At 52.9% G+C, this 24,812-nt stretch overlaps 1 protein-coding gene across 2 annotated transcripts; it reads right to left on the bottom strand.

Annotated features, from left to right (window-relative positions):
- Nucleotides 1–930: 930 nt before the first annotated feature.
- Nucleotides 931–21,256, bottom strand: IPO13 (importin 13). Of its 2 annotated transcripts, none has more exons than XM_081818272.1 (20): nucleotides 20,398–21,256; nucleotides 17,905–18,641; nucleotides 12,396–12,536; nucleotides 12,134–12,275; nucleotides 11,859–12,025; nucleotides 11,530–11,650; nucleotides 11,297–11,444; nucleotides 10,696–10,877; nucleotides 10,589–10,615; nucleotides 10,262–10,408; nucleotides 9,954–10,097; nucleotides 8,576–8,656; nucleotides 7,632–7,769; nucleotides 7,356–7,452; nucleotides 4,347–4,399; nucleotides 2,062–2,128; nucleotides 1,914–1,972; nucleotides 1,671–1,760; nucleotides 1,195–1,376; nucleotides 931–1,103 (listed from the first exon to the last, which is right to left on the bottom strand). In XM_081818272.1, the coding sequence occupies exons 1-20, from the start codon at nucleotides 20,479–20,481 to the stop codon at nucleotides 1,007–1,009; spliced, it is 2,904 nt and encodes a 967-aa protein (XP_081674398.1). In that variant the 5' UTR covers nucleotides 20,482–21,256; the 3' UTR covers nucleotides 931–1,006. The 2 variants fall into 2 exon arrangements, with proteins under 2 accessions (XP_081674398.1, XP_006751225.1); XM_006751162.3 differs by having other exon boundaries at nucleotides 10,274–10,408; nucleotides 20,398–21,254.
- Nucleotides 21,257–24,812: the final 3,556 nt, after the last annotated feature.

Raw genomic sequence — 24,812 nt, 5'->3', positions numbered from 1 at the left:
CTGATCATCAACAGCAGGTCAGGTACCACAGAGGTGGGGAGCTCTGAGTATGAAGACAGCTCTAGGTCTTGCATTCCTCTTCCTCTGGGGGCTGCCACGCTTCCTCCCACACATGCTCAGCCCCACTTTCTATACCTTTCCTCAACCATGTGCAAGTTTGGCCTCCATAACCCCACATAAGAAACTTATCCTGGGACTTAAAATCACTCTCCATTTCTTCCCTCCAAGCGGGACCCTGCCCCACCTCACTTCCAGCCAAAGGCCCCAAGTCCTCTATCTAGGAAACCTTCCATTTCCATCAGAAATGAAAGTTCTGGGATCCCTGGGTGGCTCAGTCAGTTAAGAGTCTGCCTTTGCTCAGGTCATGATCCCAGGGTTCCAGGATTGAGTCCCGCATCAGGCTCCTTGCTCAGTGGGAAGCCTGCCTCTCCCTCTGCCTGCCGTTCCCCCCGCTTGTGCGCTCTCTCTCTCTGACAAATAAATAAAATCTTAAAAAAAAAAAAAAAAGAAAGAAAGAAATGGAAGTTCCTCCATGCAGCCTTCCCTCACTGGTCCCATTCTCCCAGCTTAACATGGCGGCTATGGACTAGATCAGCCTTTGTTCGGAGAGAACAAGGCAGAACTAGGGGGCTAGTACTCAGCATTGTTGATTTAATAAATGTACGCATGCATGAATGCTGGAACTAATTTAATGGGGGGGGGGAGGTTGCTGATACTACTGCAGTCTCACTCCAACCCACAGGAAATGGCAGTATTATGAACAGTTCCAGCCTAGGAGGCTTGGCTACAATGGACCCCTTCTACCCTAGGAGCTAGAAGTTGGCCCCAAAACTCCCTACTAAGGCCTGGATCCAAACATCCTCCCACCCTTCCCCCAGGCCTTCGCCCAGTTAGGTGGTGGTGGCAGAGAAAAGGTAGCCGAGACAGCAATGCATTGAAGATCCAGGTTTACTCTTTGGGGATAGGGAGGGGTGAGGAGGAGGTGTGGGTGGGACGGGGGCGCCCCTCAGTAGTCAGCTGTATAATCTGTGCCATGTAGCCCCCGGCACAGCAGTGTGAATTCCTTCACCATCTCCTTCACCCGCCTCTTGTTCACTCGCTCACTGAAGAAGGGAAGGGAGATCAGGTTAGTACCAACCACCACCACCGGCCCCTCCTCTGGACCCAAGCCCAGGCCCCGCCAGCTCTGCTCACCGAAGGATCTGCTGGCTGAAGGTGTCCTTCTGTTCAGGGCTGAGGCGGGCAGAGGGAAAACCAGGTGGCTGCAGTGCCTCCTTGATCCACATGCTCAGGAGGCTGAAGCAGTGTTTGTTCAGAGCAAATAGGATGTCGGCAAAGCAGTCCATGAGGCTGCGGGAGGCCTGGCCCCCAATGGCCTGAGGGAAATGGGTTTTCAGCACACCAGGGCCTTGCCCCTTTTGCAGCAAGGGTGCCTAGCCACACCCCACCCACTCCCGGGCAGTTCCTCAGCCAAACGGCACATGACAAGTGAGTGCTGTTTTCTGAGAGCCAGATGATCCTCACAGCAACCCTAACAACTGTCAGCCATTCAACTGATGAAGAAACAGAGTCAGAGAGTTTAGGGAACCAAAGGCTCAAGCTTCCCAGAAGGGGCAGCTGCCTCCGCGGTGAGGGCCACCCCACCCCCTCCAACACTGGCTCCATCTCACCTCCAGCACTGCTACGAGCAGCATACGGCCATCCTCTTGAACCACTTTCCCTACAGGTTCTACTTCCCCACACCGAGGCAGCAGCTCTGTCTACAGAGGATGGAGAGGCCTGTCAGCCTCGGCTCTTTCCCCACTCTCCTTGGGGACAAGACCGGCACACCACACCCCTACCCTCTGGAGTCCTGAGCAGGGCAGGGCTGGGTATAGGGGTGGCAGGGGGTCAGGACTCAGCATGGAACTCACAAAGAAGCCACAGGAGGCCTTGACAGTAGGTGCCTCAGGGAACTTGAGGGCCAGCACAGCTGTGGGAGAGGCAGAGGCAGATCAGATGGGGCCTAAGGATCTTCCCGAGGGGGCCCCCAGGCCCTCCTGTCCACCTGGCCCCACTTACCACAGTGGAACACAGCTTTGACATCCAATCGTTCACACAGGAACAAATCTGGCTTCCGCTTCAGAGCCTGCAGGAGGTGGAGCTGGTAAGCCCAGCCCCAACCAGCTCCAAGGACCATCCCCCCTCACCCCCCACTCACCTGCCACCCCAGGCCCCAACTTCACACACCATAGGTTACGGCTGCCAAAATCAGCCACCCAGCCATCTCTGGGGGACCCAAACCACCCCACAGTTCAGTCAGTCAGGAGGGGAGCAGCCAGGGGATGCTATGTACATGTATGTGTACATGAATGCATTGGTGTGTGTGAGAGGTTGGGGAGGGGGTGTCACAATACAGAAAGCTTGGGTCCCAAGTCACTCCCTGAGCAAACACTTTTATTCTCCCCTCCATCAAGGCCAGATCTCCTGCAGGCTCCAGGTAGCCAGCAGTGACTGCTTTGATTCAGAGGCAGTCCAAGCCCCCTGGATTTGTTAACAGGACAGCAGGAAGAAGAGATGGCAGCTGGATGTGGAGCCCAGTCCAAAAGCCCCCCTCCCACATTCCAGCTGCATTCCTCAGACACCCTCTAGTCTAGAAAGAGGAAAAGTAGGGTAGGAGCCTTGGAGCCATGGCCCCACCATTCAACCAGGATACCCTGTGTCCAGGCTCCTTCTCAGCCACACCCAGCCCAGGAGTCAGTGCTGCCATGTCGGGGGAATGGAAGGAGTACAAGGGGCAGAGAGCCCACCCCAAGTGGTACCAGGACACAAATGGCACATCCTCAGGTCACAGGAGATGCTCTGCACAGCTCCAGCAGTCATCAAACACTGCTGCTCCCCGGCAGCCCCCCAACGCATACCATGTAGACTCCTAACCCCCCAGCCCCTCACATACCTTCCACTCCCCCAGGTTCACTCATGTGCAAACACCCTCACACGCACCCTCTCTGGGAACACCCTACTTACCCTCAAACACACCTCTATCACATCCCTTATACATACTTTCCCACATTTGCAACACACCCTGCTACATATTCACATCCCCAAACCTCCCCACATCCCCCAGCCACGTCCACATGCTGACACCTTCAAGCTACCCAGTCCTCCAGCATGGGTACTCTCCCGACACACCCATCCACAAACACACATGCAAATGCCCTCACCCCAAGAGATGCACCCTCACAGATACCCATACACATGTCCATCCAGGCCCAGAACACACTCCTTATTCCCTGCTCCTCCTGCGCCCCACCCCCTCTACTAGACTTAAGTTCTAAGAGAGTAAGAACTGTGCCTGCTTCTGCTTACCATTACATCCTCAGCATCTAGCAGAGTACCAAACATGTATTATGCACTCAATAACTATTTGTGGAATGATTAAGCAAAGAAACACATCATTTACCCCAACCCACAGGAACCTCCCAACCACCCCCACACTAAACCCATGTCCCCCCAGCTCAACACACGTATCTTCCACAACCTACATCCCCTTATACAGACATACTGATACAATATATACTCCTCCATCAAAATACACATTCCCACAGCCCAACACACACACCTCCAACACATATCACTGTCCAAAACCCATCAATGCCTAATGCACATCAACATACAACATGCATCAATGCACACGCCCACACTTCAACTACACATCTATCCCAACACAACACACACACTGCTTAGAGCAGCTACGTGATTTCTGTTTCCAGACCAAACTAAAGTCAAAACACACAAATAAAGTCCAACACACTTAAACATACACCAAACACAAACACATCCCAACGCAGTCTCAAAATGGAGCCAGCACCCCGCCTCCCAGCAGCAGCAAATCCATCTGACAGCCCGACTCGGGGCTCCACCCCAGCACATTCATCTTTAGCCCCTCCCTTTGGAGCTCCTCCCAGCCACCTCTCCAGAGCAGGCTGGGGGCACTGAGGCAGGCAGTTCCCGGCAGGAGCACGGGGACAATGAACCCCAGGCCCTTTAACTCCAATTTTACCCCAGCTGCACAGGAGCTGCTGGGCACAATTACTCCCCCTCCCCCACCCAGGCCAGCCCAGCTCCCTCCCTTCAGGATCGCCTCTCCCTGGTCTGGGTGGAAGAATGAGCTAGTTGAGGCAAAGGGGCACTAAAGGAGGATGTTGGGTTGTCAACTTCCACGGAAACAGATGAAGAAACTCTATTCAACTGAACAGAAAAAAAATTTGTCAACAGAAAGCTAAAAATAGGCTTAAATTGAATTTCAACATAAGAGAAAGAGAAAGAGAGAGAACAGAACGTGAATGAATAAAACTAAAACACACCTGTGCCAGGAGTTGCATAAATGAATCAACAATATCAGGATGATCCCTGGGCCCTAAAATATAATAAAGATGGAACTTAAGAAAAAATTATACAAACAGCAACTCAACCTCATATAGTTATGTGGGACTGAGAGCCTGCAGGGAGACAGCGTGGGGGCACATGAGCAGCAGGAAGCAAGATAAAGAAACAAAACATACAAAAACCATGAACTGGGAGAAGCCCAACAGAAAGAGACGGCAAAGTGAAGGACGGGCCTGCCCCAGCTCCCTCCCGAGGGGCCTTCCACCTATTCCCCACTCCTCCTCAGGCCAGTCCCCCAAGTGATCCTTTGGTGCTAGAGCAATTTTGGACTCCACAGAGCTGAACAAACAACCCCCACACTCTTGCTGCGGCCTCTGGTTGGCTGGGGTGGGCCCTACACTGCCTCCTAGCACATACCTCCCCAGTATTAGCCATCAAAGAGGAGGGCAGGGTTGGTGGGAGGTCAGTCCTTGGTAACTCCCACAGACGCCTGGCTGAAGGCCCCGGAAAGGAGAGGGCATCAGGGCCTGAGCAGGTGCCCTCTCACTTCTGTGGCCTTAGGGCTCTGGGTCTGGCCAAGGAAAGGAATCTCTTGGGTCCACTTAAACCAGAGGACTCCTCCTTGGCTAGGGCAGAGCCCAATATGCTGTGGGGATGGCTGGGCAAGCCACCGGCAGGGTCTGGGAGAAGAAACTGTACCATGAGGCCCAAAATGAGAGCCCCACCCAGCAAAGTCCCTCCACCACATGGACACCAACTCAGCAGAGAGCCAGGCTCAGGGCTGAAGACCAGCTCCCACCATCTGGACACACAAAGGAAGAGGGAAACCAGTCCACATGTCACCCCATGGTGCAGTGGGAGGGCCGAGGCTGAGAAAGGAATGGCAAGACTGGGACAGCATAACAGGTAAGGGGGCCATCCTGACCTGCAAGACAACCAACAAGGCCAACAAATATGATTGCTGTTGGGCATTATTCTGCCTCCAGTGCTCTTGCCGCCTGCGGCAAGGACAAGGCGTGTGTCTGGAGCTCCTGCTTGGGCTGCTCCACATTGAGGAGGAAGGAGGCGCTGCACAAACGTCTGTCTGAAACACCACTAAGGAGCTGTGTGATCTTGTGCAAGCCACAGATGCCCAGTTTCCCCAACTGTAAAGGAGATAATGATCTCTTCCCTGCCTCCCTCTGCAGGCTATGAGGAGCCACCGAGAAAGCCCATCTCCTGCACATCTGAGCCCCAAGTCACTCAAGTCCTGGAAAATGAGGCCCAGTGTGCCCCATGCCTGGGTCCCCCTGCGGACAGCACGTTCGACATTCAGCAGCCACCCTGCTAGCGGTTGGCCCCAGACGGTGAGGAAGAAAGTTTCCGAGGGCAGGAAGACCTCACTCTCCTCTCTTCAACAGCGTCTGATACCTGCTCTATGCTGGCCTTGTTCTGGGCACTGAGCAGGCAGAAAGAAGAGACTCAACCCTGCCCTCGAGGGGCTTAGTCTAGGGAGAGAGACAAACACACAAAAGCTGATTACTGAGTAGGACTGGTGCTGTGTCAGCAGTGTGTACATGATGCAGTTTCAGCACAAAGTCAGAAACACCCAATTCTGCCCCAGAGAAGCTTCTGAGGACTGATGCATGGGTAAGGCATGGAGGAGTGAGAGCTCACCCAGCAAAGGGCACAGGGCATTCCAGTCAGAGGATCAAATGGGACACAGGAAGGGAGAAGTCAGTGTGGCTGGACTGCTGGTATCTCGGGGATGCTGCAGGAGAAGACACTGAGGAGCATGCAGGAGCTGCATCATGTGGGTGGGAGTGGGATGAGAACCTGAGGCAATGGAGAACAATGAAAGCGTTTCCAGCCAGGGAGGGAAAATACTCAGATGTGTGTTTCCTAAAGAACATTACAACTGCAGGGTGCAGGAACGGCCTGGGGAGAAGGGCGGATGTCAGGGAAAGCAGTTAGAGGACTGTTGAGGTGATCCAGACACCCCACACTGAGGTGTGGTCATGGAGGGAGGGGAGAGGTAGGCAGACTGTGGGATAATCAGGAGCCAGGACCACCCAGACTTACCCCCGACTGGATATGAGGAGTGGGAGTGGTGGCCACACCCGGTTTCTGGCTCAAGTTTCTGGCCACTGTGCACCTACCCATGGCCACTAGAGCAGAGGCCAGCATCATGGGACCACACACTGAGGACATAGGCCGAGCGCGCTCTGGCTCCAACTGAAACCCCTGGTGAGCCCCCAACCTGCGACCCACAAATCCAGGCAAGACTCATGAGGCTGGTGAGCAGCGCCGTCTCTTTTAGAAGTTAGAAGCCTGGGTTAGACAGCGGGGGAAGCCTGGAGACCCCTGCTCCCAGCTCTCTCAGGCAGAGGGCCACAGAGAATAGAGCGCTGGGGCCACAGCCAAAGGGTTTCGGCCTAGAACGCAGGGAAAGGAACCAGCACTCCCTGAGTACTTCATGTGCAAAAAACCCCAAGCCAGGGGACCAAAAGACACTACTTTTATACCTATAACAATCCTATCAAGTACATGAAATCTCCATTTCACAGACATGGAAACGAAGGCTCCACAAAGGTAAGTGACTTGCCCAAGGTCACACAACTAGTTGGTGGTGATGAGCTTAGAATCTAGGTCTATCTGACTCCAAAGCCCATGCTCTTTCCCCTTTTCATTATATCCCAAAGAAAAGGAGCCAGCCTAGTGCCCCAAGTCCCTCAGAGCTCTGGCCCCACCTTCCCCCACATCAACACTGGCCCTGAGCCCAGCAGGCCAGCAGAAGACATCATTCACTCTCTTATCCACTTCAACCTAAGGTGTCAGCTATTTGTAGGGTGACAATTGTGCTGTGCTTGATCCCGTAAGTTTCCCATCAAGTCCCATGTGCAACTCAGGGGACAGAGGAGAACAGAGTGGGCAGCTTGGGCTCCCCAGTCGGGGAAGCAGAGGCAGTGGCAGTGGCGGCAGCAGCAGGGACCCTGGTCAGGACTTACCTTGCTGGAAGAGAGTGAGTGTCACGGAGGTGACGAGCAGGAAGAGGGCCTCGATTGGGGGAAAGTGGGCAGGTTCATGAGCAAAGATGTGGACCAGCTACAACAAAGCAGGGAATGCTGGTCAGTTGAGGCCCTGTCTCACAAAGAACTGGCCAGCATCCCTGAAATGCAGGTCAGAACCCCTGCCAGGGCAGCCATTCACCCCACTCTACCCACCCACCCCATCCCTGGGTCAGATGAAATCTAGAACACTGCTGCCTCAATCAGAAGGCCCACCTGCCGAGTGAGGTCAAGAGCAGAGGCCTGGGGGATGGTGCTGTACATCCGACTCAGCATCTCACACAGCTGTGGCACCATGGGGGCAAAGTCATCCAGCAGGGTCTTAACGGACTTCTCAAAGATAGCGCACACCGCCTTGGGAAGGAAGCAAAGGGGCCCATGAAATAGACAACAGTATTATGATCATCAAACTTGCCAGGAGACTAGATCTTAATTATTCCAACCACTAAAAAGAAATTATAATTATGTGATGTGATAGGGGTGCTAATTATGATACAATAGCAATCACATTAGAACATAGAAATGTATCAAATCTACATGCTGAACACCTTAAATTTATACAATGTTAAATATCAAATATATTTCATTTCAAAAAAAGAAAAAAGGCAGAAAGCAAAGGGGCCCTAAGGTTAGTGGGTCACAATCAGCTGGAATAGAACTGAGGCCCTGCACAGAGGAGGCCTTAGGAGGGACCTTTACCTATAAGCCTGGCCTGGCCCTGCAAGTCAAGGAAGGTAAACAAGTCTGACCCTCACCCTGAAAGGCGGGATGCAAAAAGGCCCTTCTCAGAGGGCCACAGGATGGAACTTCGCAACTCAAGTCTTGCTACTTACATCTGCACCATTTCCTCTCACAGAGCAGCAATAGCAAGAAAATCCTGAATTGAAAAGGGACCAAAGGCAGGAAGGCAGGTCTCTGATTACAAAGTGGACCCCTGACTGTCACTCAGCCCCAACATTGTAGTTCTTTGGTCAAGCACTTTTTGTGACATTGGGAAGTTCTGAATGTCTTTCCAAAAGATTCCTTGTACCTGTCGGGCAAGATTCACCTCCTTTATTTCCTCCAGACCATTGCAAGCCGAGATGGGCAGCAACACCTTCCTCCTGCTCCATATCTAAGCAAAGTCACTGTGGGGGTAGGGAGCAAGGACTGAGGCTCACCTCCACCACCTGGGCATCATTCAGCCATTTGCTCAGCACCTTCTGGATAAGCTGGAAGACCTGCTGCAACACCACAACGACCTGAAGACACAGGAAGAAGTGAGGTGCCCCCACCACCACTCTCACCCACCCAAGATGGACATGGTAATACAAAGCAGGCCAGAAGTTCAAAACTATTACCCCAGACTAGACATTGAGGACTCAATGGATGGGACCTTGGGGGAAGGAGTGAATGAAAGAGGATATCCTGAATTTTAAGGATCATTTTAGAGGAAGCCTCAAAGTGCAAAGCAAGGACATTAGGAGGGCTTCAGAAAATTACCAAAACATTGTAACCTTTAAAAAAATCACTCCCTATCCATTTCTGCACAGGAAAATCCTTTTAGCGCCAAAAGCCTATGGGTTAGCCCCTGAAGAAGTAGAGACGCTGTGTCACACAAACAGGCCTAGGGTAGAAAGCCCCAAGGGATACACATATATGGCAGCTTATGGAGGAACAGAGAGCAAAGTGAGGTCCTGGGAGGTGAGGGAAGGCAGGCCAATGACTACCATGGAAGGAGAAGGGGCTCTATTGAAGGATGTTGGCCCAAGTTTGGTCTAGAGCCAAAAGGGCACCTGAAACTAAGGTGAGGAATTGAGGAGAGGAGCCAGGATACTGTGGCCTCCTTTTCTCCAGGAGAAACCCTGGGAACAATGATCCAAGAAGTCTCTCACATTTATACAGAACTTTATAGTATGCAAAGTACTTTCACTCAAGACCACATATGCTATGCAGCACGGTTCTATGGGATGTGCAAGCCAGGTAGTCTGACATCCATAGTTTTGAATGGGAAGCTGAGGCTGGCCCCAGATCAAACGGCTTGTAAGTGGTCACCCCAACCCCTGTGCCTAAGCTTACCACAGTACTTGTCACACTGCTTTGTGACAATCTGTTTACATGGATTTCCTCTAGACTGGGAGCAACTCAAAGGCAAGAACTATTACATGTAGAGCATGTAAGTATCCCCAGTGCCCACAGGGGACAGTGAATAGTGAAGTAGAAGTTGGGGGTTAAACAAGGGCCCATAATTACATCACTTAGGAGGTTGAAGGATAATGCCAGTGTCCCCCATGGGGCAGAGGAACCACAATGACATCACCCTGGTTGGGCTGGGGACAAAGACAACATCACCCACAGGGTTGGATGAGACAATGACATCACTCCCTATAGAGTGAAGGGCAATGATAAGGTCATTCACAGGGTCAGAGGACCAAATGTATCATGCCCCACGGGGCCAAGGGAACAATGACAATATTACCCATGAACTTGGGGAGAAACAATGACATTTCCACAGAGTGTGTGTTGGGGGGGGCTGGGCACAATGGCAACATCACCCACGGGGTTGGGTCCCTGCGGCACTGGCAGCTTCCGGAGCTCAGGGCCTTCATGATCATCCTCATGATGACTGACATCCAGCGTGGTGAAGAGGTTAGAGAGAAGCCCCAAGATGTGGACAATGGCCAGCTTGTTGGAAGGATTAGGCTATGGAGAGAATCAAACCAAGCTCTGGATCTCCCAGCCCCAGCTTGACCCCTGACCCCAGCCCTGACTGTCAACTCTAACCCCAACCCCCAGCAGCCACAGCCAACACAAAGGGAAACCCACCCCTGCCCTCTGGCCACACACACACACACACACACACACACCAGGGCACTCACTATCTCCTCTGCTAGCTTCTCCAGCTGCTGGATATAGGGCGAGATAAGTGAGTGCAGATTCTTAAGGATCTCCTCCACCTGCAGGGCTGACAGCAGGAAGCCCAGTGCCTGCATCAGCCACATGCACTGGCTCGTCTGTGGGGCAGAACATGGAGAGTCAATCCTGGACACATCTGGTCGTGGGTAGGAAGAATGAACCTCTTGGGGTAGGTTCCAAGAACAGAGAATAAAAGACAAGGGGTAGGAAAAGGCAGAAGAGGATTTCCGTAGATTTCCACAATATCCCCAAGGACCCCTAGAAACTTCTGGGCTCACCTTGTGGATCTGTTTCATCAATACATCCTGGAGATAAACAGAAGGAATATGGGATCAGTGGAGTGCAATGTGCCCTGAGACCCAGCCCCACCTAGGCCCCCGCATACCTGGGAGACAGCCACGATGTTAGCAGCATAGGGTGGCAGGTCATACTTGCATTCTCGGCAGATTTTCTTGAGGGTGGACACAGAAGAGACAGAGAGCTCAGGATTGCCTAGGGCATGCAGTACGAGGGGCAGAACGCTGTTGATCATGACAGGGTGGTCAGCCAGCCATTCAGACAGAGCTCCTGGGGTAAGAAGGAAGAGGGGAGGATGTTTGAGGCAGGCCAGGCTGGCTTTGTACCATGTCCCTGTAAAGTAGGCAGAACTTCTGGCAGGATCAAGTTATAGCCCTAGTACTGAACAGGGAAATATGCATGCACATGCTCAAACAGGAGGCTTATAGCTGAGAAGCAGGAAGGAGTTACTCAGAAGAGGCCTAGCACTGCTGTTCCATTGACAGCAAACTAGCCTTACTGAATTGCAGCTCAGAACATTGTAGGAAGGACCCCTAGATGTGCCAGGACAGTCAGTTGGCTGCAATGCTGATTGTGTGTGTGGGCATATGTGTCTCTCCCATTTTGGACAGGAACCAGCAGGCTGACTGTGGCTGGGGAAGGTGCCTGTGGCTCTGGAAGTGTGGTCATGGGTGTGTGCCAGGTCTCACCGATGGTGAACATGACAGTATCTGCCAGCTGCACGTTGCTGATGCTGATCCGTGGAATGAGGCCAATGAGGCCAGGCACCACATCAGAATAGTTGACGTCGATGGTCTCTGCAATGGACTGGAAGCCATAGAGCAGGGCCTCTGTGTGCTGAGGAAAGAGGTGCCACTGGCTTGGCTGAGGAGGAGGGTATGACAGTTCTGGGAGGGCAGAGGGAATCAGGCTTGGGAGATACCTGCCAGGAGTAGGGCTCCTCTGAGCTGGTGAGCAAGCGGCCCAGCTTGTCATAGAGGTTGCTGAGCAGCTCGGCCCCCAGCATCTCGTACACATACATGAGCGTATCTGAGATGTCCACCCTAAGAAGCAGAGGAAGACCTTATACGCTGCCGGGATCCTGCCCTCAAGCCCAGGAGCCCACCCCAGTTCCTCACAACCCTGCAAAAGGGCCTAGAGAATAGAGAAAGGAGCCCCAGGATTCAGGAAACCAGGCCTTGGGTTCCTCCCCTTATTGTCTTCATTAGTTCAGGACTCTATTTAGAGGTAGGACTGGCCTGCTGCCATCACCTGTAAATCCGGAACTGCTCCTTCTCATCTGAGGACCAGAATCCGTATTCCTCGTCAGAAGGGAACTGGGCCTTGTGCAGAAGCACATCCACCAGCTGGAAGTAGACTGGCCGGTACACCTGCTGGTACACAGCCTGCTTCTCTGCCTCGAAGGACAGAATGTCATCCTGAGACAGCCAGGGAAGGAAGTTAGCCACCTAGGCACCAGGCCCAGAAGCCCATGATCTACCTTCTATCATTACAGCTCAATCCAACAAGAGGTCACAGAGACACACCTGCAGCGTGTACCAGAAGGTGAGGGTCAGGGAACTGGTGGTCTCGTTGACAGGGTAGTGGCCAGGGATGCCAGTACAGAACATTATCATGTTGACAAGGGCCAGGAAACTCTGCCAGTGCTCCACTTGGTCCAGCAAGGCCCTTGGAAGGAAGACGTATAGTAAGGTCATTCCACTTACCCCAACAGGGCTTCATAACTCCACCTCTTAGAGGGCCCTGCTATCCCCCCCCACCCCCACCCCCAGCTGCCCCCCTCCTCACCGGGAGTGGTTCTCGCCCAGGGCCACAGCAATTCGACAGATGCCATGGGAGGTCTCCATGTCCCCATTCTGCACTGCCTGTCGCAGTTGATCTTGCAGTCCCAGCACCAGCGGGATGAGTTTCAGGAGTGTGTTCACATACCTGGAGGCATGAGGTTAAGGAGACCCATCAGAGCTGTCTGCCCAGCCCCCACCAGCTTTGAGAGAAAGAGACATTCTCTCTGTCTTCCAGCAAAGCCCCCTCCCCACATTAAACCCAAAGCAAAAAAGAGGTCAGGGCCTACATGGTAGCTTTGACGCTGCCCATGTTGGGAAAAATCTGAGGTCAGGGACCTACCTCCAGGAGAACTCTGGGAAGGAAGTATGAGAAGGTCAGTGTTGAATGGGTTGAATTATGTCCTCTAATTAGACTTACAGTTGACGCTGGCATGGGTTAAGACTTCTCGGGAAGTCAAAATGAGATACACGTATTTTGCATGTGGGAAGGACATAAATGTTGGGGGGCTAGAGGGCAGACTGTAACGGGCTGAATTGTATCCTCCCCACAAAAGATATGCTGAAGTCTTAACCTCTAATACCTCAGAATGTAATCTTATTTGGAAACAGGGTCATTGCAGATGAGGTCATAGAGTAGGGGGGAGCTCTAATACAATACAACAGGTCTCCTTATAAGAAGACAACCACATGAAGACAGACTTACAGGGAGAATGACATGTGATGACAAAGGCAAAGATTGGAGTCATGCAACTGCAAGCCAAGGAACAAGATTGCCAGCAAACCACCAGAAGCTAGGAGGAGGTGAGGAAGGATTCTCCTACAGGTTTTTAGAGGAAGCCAACACCTTGACTTTGGACTTCTAGCCTCTGCAACAGTGAGATAATAAATTTCTGTTGTTTAAAGCTACCCAGTGTGTGGTACTTTATTATGGCCCCTCTAGGAAACTAATATAGACAGTGTTAAGAGAGACTGAACAAAGATAGGAAACAGAGGAGTTAATACAGGCTCAGGAGCCCTCATAAAGACTTCAGGAGGCACCGACAGCATCAATCCCCACTGTCCACTCCACTCCCTATCACCAAATCCAAACTCCTATGTACTCTGGTGGCAGTATGAAGGGAGAGCAGTAGACGATGAACCCTGAGACAGCTAAGAGGCAAAATGGTCAGGACTTGATAACTGACTGGATACAACAATGGGGAAGAGTTAAGGACAACTCCCAGGTTACTGGCTGAACAATTAAGTAGATGGTGGAGCTATTTACTGAGGTAAGGAGGAGTGGGTGGAGGGGGATAGTAATAAATTTAATGGGAGGCCAGAAGGTGATAAGTTCAGCGTTAGGCATGTTGAATCAGAGGTACCTGGTGAGATCTGCAAACAGAAGTGTCCAGAGAGTTGGATATGAAAACCTGAAGCCCAAGGGAGAAGTTAGAGCAAGAGACAGTCATGGGCAAACAACTGGTAATTGAAGCTATGGGAGTAGATGAGCATTGCCCAGGAAGAAAGCACTGAATGAGAGAAAAGAGGGTCCAAGTCAAAGTCCTGAGGCACAATGATCTTAAAGGGGGAACAGGGGAAGCACAGTATAACAAAGGAGACAGAGAACACTAGCTCCACTCACTGGACCCCTCCCCAGCAGCCTGCTCCGTGGAGATCAGACTAATCAGAGGAAGTGATACTCTCGGCAGGGGTACTGGGGGGATCAGATGCTTGAGACCCCTCTGCTACCAATCATAGTGTCACCAGAGCAATCTATGGAGAGGCAGGGGGACTGATGGGCCAGAGGAGTTCTATCTGCATTTGCCCTAAGCAGGCTGCTAGGCAGGCAGGTAACCTCATAACCTCAGGGGTAGGATGAAAACAACAAGAAGCAACCAGCCCAGGATGTTGGCTTTCTCCAAATCCCCATTCTGGTGGGACAAGGTGTTCATGCAAGGATACCCCCAACCCAGAGACAGCCCTAGAGGGTGCTGCCTGGAGACAGCTGGGATAGCTTCAGTCTCACGACCCTGACACAGGCTGCACCACCAGACAATGGGCACCTTCAGGCCAGACTCTGCACAAAGAGCAGGGGCAGGGCCAAAGCCCTGGCCTGCAAGCTCCCTAGCAGCTGAGATGGGGGCAGGAGGTAGTGCTCTATCCCCAAAGCATCCCTACCAAGGCTCTCTCACACCTGCCAAAGTTCATGTACACAGCATGTACTCAGTCTTCACTGAGTTCTTGATCTGTCATATTTAAGTTGAATAGGCTCAATCATGGATAATATGGTCCAGAAGGGCTCAGAGTATTACTCAAGGTCATATAGCAACTTAGAGACAAATGCCAGGCTGGGGCAGCCACTTCTACTGCTGCAGGACTGCTCTTTCAGGGCCCAACCTGAATTTCTCCAAAGAACCTATGCAAATCTCAGTCCATATCTCAAATTCTAACTGATGGGAGTCCCCAAGAACCTGTCTAATTCACCTTCTCCCTTCCTCCAGCCCCCAATGAAAAGCTTTCCCAGGATTAAAAACATATTTCAGGAAAAACAAAATCAAGGGAGAGAGAGCCAAGCAAGCAGTAGCAGCTTCTGGAAGAGTGGGAAAGAGGGGACCTGAGTGCAAGCTCAGCCAAGGGGAGAGCCAACATCAGGACACTTGGGGAAGACAGTGGCCAGATGACCCAAGAGTCAAAACCACAGGTGACTTTTTCAAGCCAAAGTCTAGGAGACTAGACTAAACAGAGCAAGGCCCAAACTCTGACACCAGGCTGGGTGCAGCCCACCAATAGGGGAAACCCTAGATTTCCTACCACCTGGGCACCTATTCCTGAAAACTGTGAGTGGACAGAAGAGCAGGTCTGAGGCTTCCAGAGGTTTGTAGATTTGGGGGAGGGAGAGAGAGAGGATATCTTTAAGGCCATGGCTGAGACTGGGTTCAAGAGGCCTAGTTCCATTGGTCAGCTCAAGCTGCCGGGGCAGGGCTGCTGGGACTTGCTGGCTGCCACTCACACTGAGCTCAGCCCAGACCTGCAATTAGAGCTCCGGGAGGAGAGCTGAGAAAATGGGGAGAGTTGCTAAGCAACCATGGGGGCTGCAGCCAATGGGCGCTCAGGAGGCTGTGGGTTCCCTCACTGGCTCCTTCTTCGCTCATTCGTTCAGAGGAGAAGAAACATCAATTACCTGCCAAAGCCCTCGAGACTGGCTGGGTGGGTAAACCTGGGTGTATCCAAGGACACCCCACATCACCCATGCAGTGGCCCCAGGCAATTCCCCTTAGCCACCAACTGTCCGAGCCCAGCCGGCACTTGAGCTTCAGGCTGCCGAGGAAGGCTAGACCTGGGACTTGGTACCCACCTTGAGTTGGAAAGCCTGGGAAACCACGGGAAAGATAGACTAACTACCAATGCAGTAACAATACCAAATTCTAGCAAGTACTGTTTATGGGGTGTACAGGAACCATGCAAAACCCTTCACAGACCTTCTCTTCTTTGATCTTCATACCAAAATATTCTTTATAGAGTACCAGGGGCCCTGTGCACATTATCCTATTTAAGCCTTTACAACTCTGTGAGGTCGATATGATCACACCCATTTTACTGATGAGGAAACTGAGGCTTAAAAATGACTTACCCAAGGTCTCAGATCTAGCGAGCAGACCATCTGGGATTCAAACTCAGATGTGACTAATGTCAAGGCTGGAGCCATTAACCACTCTCTGATGCTATCTCTTTCAATGTTTTCCCCTCCAACTCTGCTAAGGGTTTCTAAAGCCCCATCTCTCATTCTTTTTCTTTTCTTTTTTTTTTTTTTTTAAGTAGGCTCCATGCCCAGTGTGGAGCCCAACTTGGGGCTTGAACTCACAACCCTGAGATCAAGACCTGAGCTGAGATCAGGAGTCAGACACTTAACCGACTGAGCCACTCAGGTGCCCTAAAAGCCCTATCTCTGAAGTGTTAGTGTCTCCAGTCTTGTCCTGGCCAATCCAACTTATACTAAAAATTTCATTATGCCATTTTCTCTGCTTGAAATCTTTTAATATCTTTACATCCTCCTCAGGATGAAGACCAAAATTTTAAGCCTGGCTGACAAGGTCTTGCATGATCTGGGCCCAGACCTTCCATAACTGGCCCTTAAACCCTGCTGTTTAATCACCACCACTCACCAGGCTCCCTCAACACCTTTTCCTTGCTCAGGGTCTTTAAAGCACACCTCCTCTGGGAAGCCTTCCACAACCCTAAGATGGGGTTAAATGCCTCCTGTGGGCTCTCACAGCCCCCCGCTTTCTCCATTATAGCATTTATCTCATTGACCACACTTGCCCTTTCGTGTGTCTATTAGGCTGAGCTCCTGGCTTGCTGAAGTCAACCTATTCATCTTTGTGCACCTGGTGCTCAGCACAGGGCCCAAGATACAAACAGGTGCTCAACAAACATCTGCTGCACCAACAGCTCACTACACTCACCTTCTTTCAGGTCCTTGTAGGTACTATGGTGCTGCCCACCACAGGCCTTTGCCCCTGCTTTAGTTCTGAAACCTGGAACACTCACTCCTCCCCTGACCTTCCCCACCCCACTCCCACCTCTCACCACTCAGGCAACTCCTACTTCTCATCTGTTCAAAAAATACTGAATGCTACCAAATGCTGCCAGGCACAGTGTGACAAAATAAAATGACACAGTGCCTGTCCTCACGGAGCTGAGAGACCAGTGGGGAGACCTAAGTTAATTTACAATGAAACTGTATTACAGGCTAAGAAGGAAAATCACTAGGAGCTCTGAGATAAAATAACTGAGAAGACCACTTAGTCTTAAGAATCACTGATGGCTTTCCTAAGAAAGTGAAGTTTCAGCTGAGGTAGAGATGATGTGCCAAGTACATGTGATGGTTCAGAGGCTAGAAGAAGCATGGGACAGTCAAGGAACTGAAGAGATTGTGTGAGAGTGAAGAAAGGACAATGGCATGAGAAGAGGCTGGAGATTAGCCATACTGTGCAGCACCTTTGTGAATCACATTAAGGATTCTGAACTTCATCCTAAGAACTGTAAAAAGCCACTGAAGGGTTCTGAGCAGAAAGGACAAACTGGATCCTCATTTTCAAAAGATCACTCTGGCTGCTGGGTGTGCAATAAAAGGTACAAGAGTAAAAGCCAAGGGACTGGTGAAAAAGCTCTGCAGTAATTTGGGGAGAGAGATGATGACAGCTTGGACTAGGGTGGCGGCAGTGGAGATGGAAAAAATAGATTTGCAATATGGTCAAGAGCAGAACAGTCAGGACTTGGCGACTGATTGGTGGAGAGAAAGAGAAGAAAGAGTCAAATATTGTAATGAATAATTCCTCGGATGGTTAGTGGTCTGTCTCCCTCTCTGAACCATAAGGACCACGTCTTGTTTGTTTCCTTGTGTATCTCCAGCATCGGACCATGTATCAGTAGGCACTCAAACAGTGTTTACTGAATGGATGGATGGATGGTTGGATGGACGGACGGATGGCCAAGCAAGCTGTCCCTCTCTGGGAAGGTGGGCACCAGCTCACCTCTGGGCATCAGGCTGCGAGATGGCATTGACAATGGCCTCCACACTGCTGTCGAAGAGCTCCGAGTCCTGCAGCGCAGCAAAGGCGGCCTGAATGAGCGCCTCGCAGTCCTGCAGTGGTACCTCCAGCTGCACCCAGCTGGAAAAGCACTTGAGCACCTTCTGACGCACACAGCTGGGTGAGCTGGGCTGCTGTAGCAGCTGCTCGAGCAACGGGAAGACAGCCCCGCACTCCACTGCCAGGCTGGCCCGCACCAAGCCTTTGCGATACTGAGGCAGACGGCTTGTCTGGAACTCCTCTGGCAGCACTGTCAGCAGCTCGAGTAGGGCCAGGCAGCGGCCCTGACCGTCCACCGGTGAGTCCTCAGCCTGGAAGAGCCGTACCATATCTGCCACAGCACACGGCCAAGCATCAGGCATCATGCTGAGAGCCAGGGAGGCCAGGGCCACACACAGCCGAGTCAGCACAATCTTGGAGCCACTAGCAAAGTGGGTGATCTGGGTGAAGAGCTGTGCCTTTAGACTTTCATACTGGTCAGTGGGTATGTCACTCCAGTAGCGAGAGATCTTGATGTGCAGGGCACTGGCCCCAAAGTACTGGATCTCAGGCACCTTGTCGGGCTGCAGTAGCTGCCAGCTGAAGTGCCAGGCCTGTGGGGAAACCTGAGCCTGCATCAGCCACTTCTGAGCCAGGTTCTTGTTCTCAATGTTGGGATCGTAGTAGAGCTGGTGCAGCGCCTGCAGGACAGCACAGGACTGAGCAGCTGCTGGGCACTCTGGATCCTGCCAGAGCCCAGAACAGAGGGCATGACTTGGTCCTGCAAGTCTGCTCTCTCTGACTGAGGGGCTGAGCAGGAAGAGCCCAGGGCTCTACAGTGTTTCCTGGGCCCGAGTCCTACTGATATCTTGAGAGCCTGAACTGTGCCCATGCTCTACCATATTCTCTTCTCCTTATAGCAAAACATTATGGGTTCAGAGAGTGAACCTCCACAGGAAAGCAGAAAAAGAGGAGGCTGAGTTCCCCAAAGGGAGGCACTTGAGGTAAAGGACAAGGCCCAGGTTGAAGGAATGGCTCCACAGGCATGAAGCTAAGCCTGAGAAGAACACGGAACAGCCTGAGGGGCCTTGACCCTCCCAGGCACCACTGCTCCCATCAACTCCAAGAGTTCTATTCAGCTCTCCCAGGATCATCCCTAGGTCACTCCAGATGCTGGCACCAAAGCCAGTGAGAAACCTGAGCAGGACTAAGACTTTGCCAGGCAGCCGTAGGCCAGAGACTTACTGGAGGGGAGGGTGAGAACACCCCTCAGAGAGCACACATGAGGGTCCAAAAAGCTGGTCAAAAAGTCTTGGCTGGCAGCCCTGGCAAATGCCTTGTCTGGAGCTCTCAATTAGCCAAATCCCCAGGGTCCCAATTCCATAGGGACTTCACACAGTAAGAAAACAGTGGTTTGTCTCCCTGGTAGCACATGGAAGAGCGCGCCACCATGCCAACAGTGCCCAGCCCCAGGGGGTGGAACAGTCAGGTCAGGACTCTGACCCCCTAAGCAGGCTCCATTCAAGTAGGCTTAGCCCAATCCGTACTTCTGACAGCAAGTTCTAGCTACTGTCCCTTGTTTGGCCCCTCAAGGATGCTGAGGCAGGCAAAGAAAAGCAGAAGGGTTGCATTCTTAGCATTTGGTATGGCAAAAAGGGCGCAAGAATAACAAGTGAATATCTGCAACCATTCCTTGCTTTCCAGCAAGGTAGCCCTATCTCCCCATTCATCCCAGCGGGGAGGCATTTCTGCATCCCAGGCCTCTGGGGCAGAACACAGAAAAGAACCAGAGAAGCAGTTCAAAAAAGATGGCCTGGGCAGTGGGAAAGCCTGGGAAGGCCATGGTAGGAAGCTGTGTGGGCAGGAGAGTAGGGAAAGGACCCTGAGGCTGCCAGGATGACTGAACCTCTTGGACCCAGCACAAAACAAAGGGGGCCAGCCCTCCCTGCCTGCCCAGGACTGGTCTGGCCTCCATCCAATATAAGAAGGACCCTTCTCCAAGAAAGAGTGAAAACAACCCAGACTGTTTTAGTTTCAGGTTATTTTCTGAGCCCCTGGGTCACAAAACAGGTCCAGGATGGCTCAGCATCTGTATGGTTCCTGAGGACTGAGCTGTAGGTCTCCTGGGCTCCTGGTTTCTTACTGCACTGCTCATGCAGTTCCCATGGAGCTGGAGAATAGCCAGTCTGGCTGTAGGTCTAGGCCATCAGCACTCTGGAGGGACCATCCCAAGACCCCAGAGTATCCACAGAGAACCCATGTCTAAGGAAAGCCAAAAATAGCCCATTAGGACACCACTACATTGCTGTCCACGCCTGCCCAGAGAGACAGCAAATGCCAGGTGCTCTGGGGGCACCATCCCAGCGGGCACCCAGCCCAAGCCTGGGCTCTGGCATTAGTGTCAGTCCCCAGAACTTCTGCTCTGTCACTGGACTGCCCACCCCAGGGCCCTCGTACCTTCTCCACGTTCTCCACAGTGAAGTCCAAGGCTGGTGCTGCTCCAGCCCCTGCAGCCCCCGGCTGTTCCTCCCGCCGCTCCATCTTTGCTCCCTCCCTAGCAGGGAGGTGGACCCTGACCTGTCTCCTGCCCCAGCCCCTTGGCTGCTGGCCCCCTGCTAGACTCCGGCTTGGGTGCCCAGGAAGCGGTGCGGTGACAGGGGGCCCAGGGCGGGCATGGCTGCCGAGGCCTCCCCACCTCCGTCGGGGATGGGGGGCTTGCCAGAGGCCAAAAGGGGTGCTCTTAAGGGGAGGTCAACTGAGGGGGACTCCGAGGAGGGAGCCGTCAGTGAAGAGTTCGCAGGCGGGGGTCCTGGTGGTAGGTTACGGCTCTGTCCCCAGAATCTATGAGGAAGGAGTCATAGGGAAGGCAGGCCTGTGGGGGAAACCGAGCCCCTGGCCCGTGAGAGGTCACAGGGTCGATGGCCTGTACCCACAACAACCTCGTCTGAGTGAGCTCTCCGGTCCTACGAGGAGGTCACGGGGTGGGGGGTGACGAGGGAGAGAGCCCTTCGCGGGTTACGGAGGCGTCCGACTAGGCGCAGGGGTGCAGCTTCGCGAGTCTGGGGCGAAGAGTCCGTAGAGTTGAGGGGCTGTGGCAGGTCCCCTCCGCTCGGCCTGGCCCGCGCTCTTCTCACCGCCCGGCTCCGGCCCAGCTACCGCCGCTGCCGCCGCCCCAGTGACTGACAGGCGAGCCGGCCGGGCCGGGACGGGGCGGGGACCTCAGCGAGGCGCGGGCTGCCCCCAGCGCCTGTTCCCGGCACGGCCGACTCAGGCGCCGCCCTCCCCCCGCGCCTGCCCTGGCCCGGCCCGGTCCGGCACAGCCCGGCACGGCCCAGCGGAACTGCGCAGAAACTCATTCCGGGTCCCTGGTCCTGTCCCCGCGCCGGCCCGCGCGCCCCCGAGCAGGCGACGGAGCGGCGCGCCGCTCGAGGCCCCCGCTGAGCCAAGGCCCCGCCGCTGTGTACCCTGGGAAACGTAGTCCCCATTGCTCCTAGCGGGAGGGCGGCGCCTTGCGGTAGAGGTCGGGAGCACGTGGGCTGGGGACCCGCGGAGCCCCGCCGGCTCCAGACCTACTGTCGGCGACAGGGTGAGACCCGCGGGAGGCGCTGATGAGCAGCTCCCTAGGACGATGTGACCGAAGGGGCCGGTGGTTGGAGCTGGGATGCCGGCTAGAGGATAAGGTGTGTGTTGGGGGTTGGCGGGGAGAAACAGGTCAGTCTGGTGCCGCGCTGCCGGCGCCTCCTGGGGCCCAGGAAGGGGGCGGTCTGGGCAGAAGGCATCAGCACCGCCCAAAGAAGAAAGGGAGCTTGGCGCGCCCCAGGAATAAAAAAGGACGGCCCTCCGGAATGCCCAGTGAGCAACCAGGAACCACATACCATGGACAGTACTCGGAGAACTTCTTCCTAAGATGCTTGGAAGTAACTTCTCTTTATGAGTAATTAGAATAAGAATAGCTCACATTTAAGTGCCAGGAACAAGCAGTACTTTGCCTACCTTGGTCCGATTCTCTGGACAACTCTGAGGTGGGTTTTTTAATCACATTTTCAGATGAGGAAACAGAGGTTGAGGAAGGTTGAGCTTTTCTTGTCCAGGGACACATAGCTAGTGTAGCAGAGACCAGCCACAGATCTGGTCCGCCGCAGACCCCAGCAGCCCCTACCCCTTACACTTCCACTTGCCCTTATATTAACTCTTATTTCTAAAGTTTATTTATTGAAGTAATCTCTACACCCATCATGGGGCGCAAACTCCCAACCCTGAGATCCAGAGTCTCATGCTCTTCTGACTGAGCCAGCCAGGCACCCCAATCTTTTATTAACTCTTGCCAGCTATCCCAGCAGGGGAAAAAATAATCAAAAGGGAAAGGAGGACCTCTGTACTTGTATTCGGTGGAGGAAGCTGACATTGGCAATAGCTGCTAAGGCTGAAGAATGTGAGTGTAGGCTTCCCTGAGGAGGAGAAACTTGGTCTGGGCTTGAAGAATAGAGAGAAACGGGTGAGGAGGGGGATTCGATTAGCTCGGAAGCAAAAATCTAGTGGGAATCTAGTTGTTCAACAAATCTTAAGTGGGGTTTCAAGTGGGCAGTGATGACTGGATTTGCATTTTACAAAAACCTATCTGTAGGATGTAAGATAAATTGAAGGAGTGGTCTTTTCATCATTTGGGGGTGCAGGGAGAGAACCTCTGGTTTTCATCAGATTCCCTAAGGACTCTACAACCCCAAAACAGTTTAAGAACCACTCCTGTGAACAAAAAAGGTGACCTCACATGGTGCAGACGCTCCTAGATCTTTTCTCTGATCCTCAGCTTTCTACACAGCCTCTCCTTTCCTGGATGAGACCTCAGTGAGTCAGCCAGTGCACATACACTCTGTCCCAGGGGAAATAGGACCATCCCTGGACAAGAGAGAGGAAAACCATTGGCAAATGCACATGGAACCCCACACCTCAGTTCCCGGATGAACCAAATGTCGAGGGAAGTTTTGGATACTCCCTGAAGCTGGAAAAACTGCCATTTCAAAGCTGCCTATAGTTTTCCGTCTTACAAGAGGTGGTGACTTGAAAGCCCTTTAGAGGAGACCATACCTTGGTTCTGGGAAGACCACTCAAACGGGCAATGTAGTTTTGCAAATGTGAAACAAAGACTACGGTCAAGAATGGAGATACCAGGGGCGCCTGGGTGGCTCAGTAGGTTAAACATCTGCCTTCAGCTTGGGTCATGATCTCAGAATCCTGGGATGGAATCCCACGTCGGGCTCCCTGCTGGGTGGGGAGCCTGCTTCTCCCTTTCGCTCTGCCTGCCGCTCCCCCTGCTTGTGCTCTCTATCTCTCTGTCAAATAAACAAAATCTAAAAAAGAAAAAAAAAAGACTGGAGATACCAGAACCACCGGTGGCTCCCGGGTGGAAAGTGCTCTGCCTGGTGAGTTTATGTGACAGTGACCTCTGCTAAGTTGTGGGCAGAGAACTGCAGCTCTGGAGCTTGTTCCTTTGGGGGAAAGTGGCTTTATTATTTTATTTTATTTTTTTAAAGAGGGATTTGTGTTCTTGTGGGACTGTGTTCTTCTTAGAGGAGGTACTGTTTCATCTGGGACTTTGTGAGATGTTGGGCACAGTCTCTCTGGGGCCCAAAATGCAGCCTTGAGTTGGAGGGACCCTGCTTGCTCAAGGCCCAGCAATCAGGACTGTTGAGGGCCAGCACCTCTGGCTTGGGTTCCGACCTGGCTCTCCTGCTGAGAGCATTGTCAGAGGCAGCTTCAGTCTGTTGTCTCCTTTAAGTGGCTCTGAGAGCAGAGATGACCACTGAAGGGCAGGGCCTGGAGGGCTTGGGGGCTAGGCCGGGTTTTCAAGTCTTTCCGGTAGGGTCTCCCTGGGCCCAGTGACCCTGCTTGACGGGATGTCCCCCTTCATCCTCAACCAGGGCCGGGGCCCAGGCCTCCATGAAGCATCTGCAAACTGTATGGCACTGGTGTCATTTTCTTCCGGTGGGGCTGGGAAGGGCTGGAGACTGAGGGTCCTCAATCAGCTTGGAGGCAGAGAGAGGGGGCAAAGGGCTGTTTGAAGGCAGTGTGAGAGCACCAGAGTTTGGGGAGCATCTAGAACTGGGGCAGCGAACACGGAAGAGTGGAAGCAGAGGCCTGTTTCTCCTCCTTGACCCAGAATGCTCACAGCCCTCACTTTTGCCTGCTCCTCACTCTAGCCCGGGCGAAGGGGGCACCTGTGCCAAAGCAGCCAGGCACTTAGACAGTCCGGAAGGAAGTTTGGTTAGCAGTGGCAGATGCCCGAGGGGCCCCACCCTCGGCCGCCTCACTCCCGTGGTGCTCTCATGCACCCCGGGCTGCAGCTGCTGCCCTTGTGCTCACAGCGGCCAAATCCATCTCCAGGCCGGCCCTCCCTCCTCAGCTCCAGACCAGCATATCCCTTCCTCCCGACAGCCCCTCTGGACACCCCATGGTTCCTCAGACTGGGCATCCTTTCCAAACGCAGGCCCTCATCTTATTTCCAAAGAAGAACATCATATTGGACAAATTCATAGGACCCAGGAAACAGGGCTTCCCAGGGACATGCAGGAAAGCTCAGAGGGATTGCACTGACTTTTGAGAGATGACTCGGGGACACTGCGGAAGGCCAGGGTCAGCACTAACCTCTCCTTCCTTCCAAATGCAGGTGTGTACCTCTTAGCTTCCGCCAAGCCCTGGAGCCCTTCTTGTCCTTTTTCATACTATCTGTCAAATTGAACTTGCATAATTATTTATTGTCTGTCACTCCTGAGTTAAGCTTAAGGGCAGGGGTCATGTCCCTTTCACTTCTGTACCTCTGGTGTCTACCTACTGTCTGACATGTAATAGGTGATTAGTAAATATTTGTTGAATGA

This window comes from Leptonychotes weddellii, chromosome 4, assembly GCF_054177405.1.
Source record: "Leptonychotes weddellii isolate Sample4059 chromosome 4, ASM5417740v2, whole genome shotgun sequence".
Taxonomy (NCBI): Eukaryota; Metazoa; Chordata; class Mammalia; order Carnivora; family Phocidae; genus Leptonychotes; species Leptonychotes weddellii.
Note: the sequence above shows the minus strand (reverse complement) of the source record. Positions and strands in the feature narration are given on the sequence as shown.

Excerpts from the sequence above, each read along its gene's own strand:
- IPO13 (XM_081818272.1), bottom strand. The coding sequence starts at position 20,481 with ATGGAGCGGCGGGAGGAACAGCCGGGGGCTGCAGGGGCTGGAGCAGCA. Across the intron at positions 11,651-11,858 it reads GAGCAGTTCCGGATTTACAG|GGTGGACATCTCAGATACGC; the intron begins GTGATGGCAGCA and ends TCTGCTTCTTAG. Across the intron at positions 4,400-7,355 it reads ACTCACTCTCTTCCAGCAAG|GGCCCAGGGATCATCCTGAT; the intron begins GTAAGTCCTGAC and ends ATTATATTTTAG.